General features: G+C 31.9%; 1 protein-coding gene across 1 annotated transcript; it reads right to left on the minus strand.

The window, feature by feature from the left end:
* Positions 1 to 1,468: 1,468 nt before the first annotated feature.
* On the minus strand, positions 1,469 to 3,426 carry LOAG_12480 (hypothetical protein). The gene is made up of 5 exons (XM_003147993.2): positions 3,268 to 3,426; positions 2,895 to 3,009; positions 2,564 to 2,745; positions 2,390 to 2,480; positions 1,469 to 1,791 (listed from the first exon to the last, which is right to left on the minus strand). The coding sequence occupies exons 1-5, from the start codon at positions 3,387 to 3,389 to the stop codon at positions 1,657 to 1,659; spliced, it is 645 nt and encodes a 214-aa protein (XP_003148041.2). The 5' UTR covers positions 3,390 to 3,426; the 3' UTR covers positions 1,469 to 1,656.
* Between the last annotated feature and the right edge of the window lie 1,657 nt (positions 3,427 to 5,083).

Genomic DNA, 5,083 nt, shown 5'->3' on the forward strand with positions numbered 1-5,083 from the left:
TAATAATAATAATAATAATAATAATAATAATAATAATAATAATAATAACAATAATAACAATAATAAAACTAGGGAGCATAATTTAGATCTCCAAAAAGAGAGACTAACAATATGAGATATAATTAGATTTCTAAAATGGAAACTGATAAACCTGAGCATATAACACATCTGTGACATCAAGGTAGTTAAGAAAATTAAATTAATAGATATAACCATAGCAGGAGATGACTGATCCAACATGAAAATCATAAAATATCCTGATTAAGGATTGGAAATTCAAGAACTGAAGAGAACAGAACGATAATTATTAATTAGTGTTGTAGTGCCAAAGAATTTGGAAAAATAACTGAAGAGAATTAGAACAGAGAGGATAATAATGGAAGTAGTATTGGATAAATTAATGGGAACCGCAAATACGGTAATATTGATTGGTAGACCTAAGGTCCGAACATTAAACTTCCATTATCCCTCGTAGAACATCAGACGACAGAGCAACAACTCCGGTAACTTTTGATGAAAGTAAAAGCGTTTATGTGAAAAATAATCATTTTCATTCGAATGACAGGTGAATGGGATTTGATGACGTCAGTACTGTCTACGATTACCACTTTTATCAGGGTCAGTTAATGACACCTTCCACTAAAATTTACATCCCCTTCCTGCCTGAAACTTAAAATCAGTATTCGACTTTGTGAACCAACTATTATTTCTTTAAAGATAACAAACAAAAGTTTGGTAATGTGTAACATCAACCAAACACAATGAAAGTGATGGTTGAGTACGACGATGAACTTCTTAAACCAGCCAGTTATCAAGATGGAACAGTTATCAAATTTTAGAACGCACTTTCATCAACAGTTACCAAATTTTAAATAGAAATACTTTTCTATCAAAGATGATACAGAAATGATTATATAGAAATTGAGATCGCAGTTATCAATTGTATTAAAAGATGTACTTCTGTTTGATTAACGAAAGAATGATGAAACATGATAAAGGCGAAATGCGATTATTATATAGAGAGAATAGCAGTAGAAATTTTACCAGACTTTGCCAAATTTTGAGAAAAAAGGATGCAATTGTAAGATTTTCATGGGTAATAAAAGCTCGTCCTCTCAAAAAAAAGCATCATCATCTTACAGATATTAGACAAAAAAGATTTTCTGTTCATAGCGGGATAGAAACACTATTTTCCGACACATATATTTCCAAATTTTAAAATTTCAAATATTCGTAGCAGATGAATATTGCTGTCTGTCTGACTTTAAATGAGATCTTTTACTCTTCACTGGTAAAATTGCTAGAAGACAACGATCATGCAAACACATTATATACAAACCCACTACCTATGAAATATCTACAAATCTACACTGGCAACAAACTCATTTGCATATCTTAAATTCGAAAAACTTTGAAGACCAATCAAATTTTGAGATCTCTTAGGACTTTCCCATACAAATAATTTGTTCCACGTTTTCCGACTTGGAAGATAACAACATTTCTTATCTAGATCCTAAGAGCAATCGAGACCACAGAGAAAAGCTTGTAAAAGCTGAAAACGACACAGAAACACGCATTAAAAAAACATAAAAACATGAATTGAACTGATAACAATTGGAACAAAAGGTAATTCTGAACAGGCTAACAAGTAATCTTTCAACAGTATCGTGTACGCTTTGGCGGTGAATCGTCCTCAACGGTTTGCCGATTCTCATCGTTAGTTCTATCTTCGTCTATTGATTTCTTAATAATGACTCCTTCTGGCGGAACGTGGAAGTCTTCTCTTTCGTTCTGGAAGCATTAACTTTAGCAAGCTATATAATTAAACTAATTTGTTCCACAAAATATTCAGACCAGATCCATGCAAAAAATTAGATAAACTGCAAATACTAGAGAAAAAATTTAAATCGTATATGGAAATGGATTTGAAATGAATCGAGAATAAGTTTTATAAATGAAGCAATCTCCAAAATTTAATCTGTTTGCTGCAGGTAAAACTGACTTATGTGTTACAGGGCTCACATTTAAATATCATAGTATGAGAACAGCAATGTTTAAATGATGCAGAAATACAAAGCCTACAAGTTTTCGGAGTAATAATTAACTAAGACCAGCGGTGAGAAACAATGAGAGACGTATATATGCCACTCAAATAAATCCAGAGATCTTGTGAGCTATAAACTAAAAAATCATCAATTTTCATTAAAAGTGTTTCAATTTCTGCAAGCAAGCTAAAAACTTAACGCGCAATAAAATTCGGGAATCTGGAGAAGTCATCGAATGCTTTACTCAAACTCACAAAAATATTTGTCACTAAAAATATTTGGTGTCAGCAAAAGGAAATGAATACGTAATTTTACTAAGAGAAATAAAACGCAAGGAAACGAACTGGAATTGGGACTTCAGTGAGTGTAGCGTGAGCAACTTCAAAATACGCTCGAAGTTTACTAGGCGATGTCCGCTGCACCTTATTGGAGGAACTGCAAAATGGAATCAGCACAGGACGTTGTGACAAATGAATCAACTTCAATAAAAAACTGTTGGAGGAATGGTTTGCCTTTACCCCATTTTTCTAGCAAAAGCTGCGCGTGCGGCTGCATCTTTGAGAATCGCATCGGCTTCACTAACAGATGCATCGTTACTACTGCTGGCGGCATCATCCTCTTCTGTTGGTTCACCCATAGTTTCCAAGGCAGGTATGTGTATACCATCAGGCCCATCATGCGCAATTCCACGTTTACGCAACTGCAAAGCATCATTTTTTTTCGGAACTTGATAGTCATGGGTAATAATCATACAGCTTAATACAGCTTAATCAGAGATAATTTCTTGAATATTCAAATATGAAAAAAAAAACTATTACTTTCCATTTCACAAGAAGAGAATCGACTTACGTCCTGAACGAAACCTCTCAGTTCGAATGCTTCCACATCTCCCAAAAAGCCACCTTCTAACCTTTGCATATTTTCTTTATCTGACACATCGAAAAGAAATTTTTTATTGAGTAACCTAAAAATAATAACAAGTAAAATGCAAAGTATATTAAAATTATATTAGTTTCTTCAGAATGAAAGTAAACTAAGAAGTATAATAAAATTAATTTCAAAATCACAAGTGCAGAAAACTCAAATAGTTCCGGAGTTAAAGAATTATATCGACGTAAGCTAACGCAGTTCAGCTTGAACAAGTAAGCTCACCTTGAAAAGTAAGTAAGGTTTAAGAGTATCACAAAACTGACAATGAAATTAATGCCTAAAAGTTATTTACCGTTTTCGGATTGTTTCACCCCTCGCCCTTGTGATAAATTTCCGATATGCTACCATACACATGTATTCAATGATTGATCCAATAGTCTGTGGACTTCTTTCATTCATCTTTTCCGCATACATCAAAAAAAGAAAGAACTAGAGGAAAATGTATCCTGAAGAAATTTAAATAGTAATAACAATAATATTGATGTTTAATTTTAGAAGTACTATAGCAAATATTCCCTCACGAAACGTTATCACAGATTATTGTAGTAAAAAAACGATCAGCAGCAACAGAGCGGAGGAGTAGAAGAATATTACAATTCAGTGTCGTACAATGTATTACTCCTACCAGAAATTTCAGAATGGAGAAATGGTGAAAAATGGAAAAACAAAGAAGGGATTTCGTATTTCTGCATTTGGGTCCTAATTTAGTATTAGATTTCTTCAAGATGTTTTACAACTAATCAAGAAGAATGCAAAAAAATAAAAAATAAAAAAAGGAATTCCGGGAACTGTTCGTATTAATTACTCTGATAGACTTCATGACTCGAGCTTCTTAAATGGTCTCACTTATCTCTCCTTCCTACTAACTCTATTATCCCTTGATAGAATCCAGTTTGTATATGTTATTGCAGGTTGGTGAAGAAAATCAAGCAAGACTAGAAAATAATAATGCGTAAATCGATACAAACCAGATATGCCAGTTAACGTCGTGAATTCTTCAAGTTTTAACTTGCAATATCCTTAATGTCCTGTAGTCACAAATGAACTGATTCTAATTAACTAAATCTCGATGACAACATTAATATCAGTTATAGCTAAAAGACACATCCTATCCAGGAAGCCACTTCTAGGATGCAAATTTCGAGTCATCTAATATTATTGTTCCCCACCTGATCAATAATAGAAGGATGTATACATGATATTATGAAAATAAACTGAGGTCAGATAGAGAGACCTGCAGATGGAGCAGAGAGAAAACAGCCAAAGATCTTTAGAGAGGTCCCACTCAAGACACTTGTTCACCCTTCTGCGACATGCAAATAAACAACTGAAGTAGAGAAATAGGATTACTGAACGTAAACAACGACTTACGTCGGGTGATAGCAAAGTAATGACACCTCCTGAAAGAATCGATTCTCGTAGTAAAGATGCAATTAAATGAAATCCACTGCTGTTCAACTGTCTAAAAAATAGAATCGGAAATCAGGATGTTCGCCGTACTTTGCTGAAATAAAAACAATACTTGACGACAACGACTCTGACCTGTTAGCTAATATCTCTCAAACCAGAACTGTTGCATCATATGACCGAAATATCGGAAATATATATGCGGAGATTCGTACACTGTATTTCATGTTGATCTCTTTAATAATGATGAACATATTAAGCATCACCTTTTTTCAAGCAAGACCGACCATTTTACTTTTCCACTAGCTGTTCAGTTAACGATACAGGCCCTATTAATAATACACAGATATTTTTAACGGTATTAATATCCAACAAAAACGAAAAGTTATGAACGAAGTAAGAATTTCAATTTACTTCAAATTAAAAGAGAATAATAATAATAATAAAGAAAAATAACAATTAATAGTAATTGATAACTTACAATGAGAGTAACTAATAATTAATAATTAGTAATAGTAATAATTGGTAACTAATAATAATAATGGCAATAATAATAATAATAATAATAATTAATAATAATAATAATAATAATAATAATAATAATAATAGTAATAATAATAATAATAATAATAATAATAATAATAATAATAATAATAATAATAATAATAATAAATAATAATAATAATAATAATAATAATAAT

The sequence above is a fragment of the Loa loa genome, assembly GCF_000183805.2.
Source record: "Loa loa unplaced genomic scaffold supercont3.14, whole genome shotgun sequence".
Classification (NCBI taxonomy): Eukaryota; Metazoa; Nematoda; class Chromadorea; order Rhabditida; family Onchocercidae; genus Loa; species Loa loa.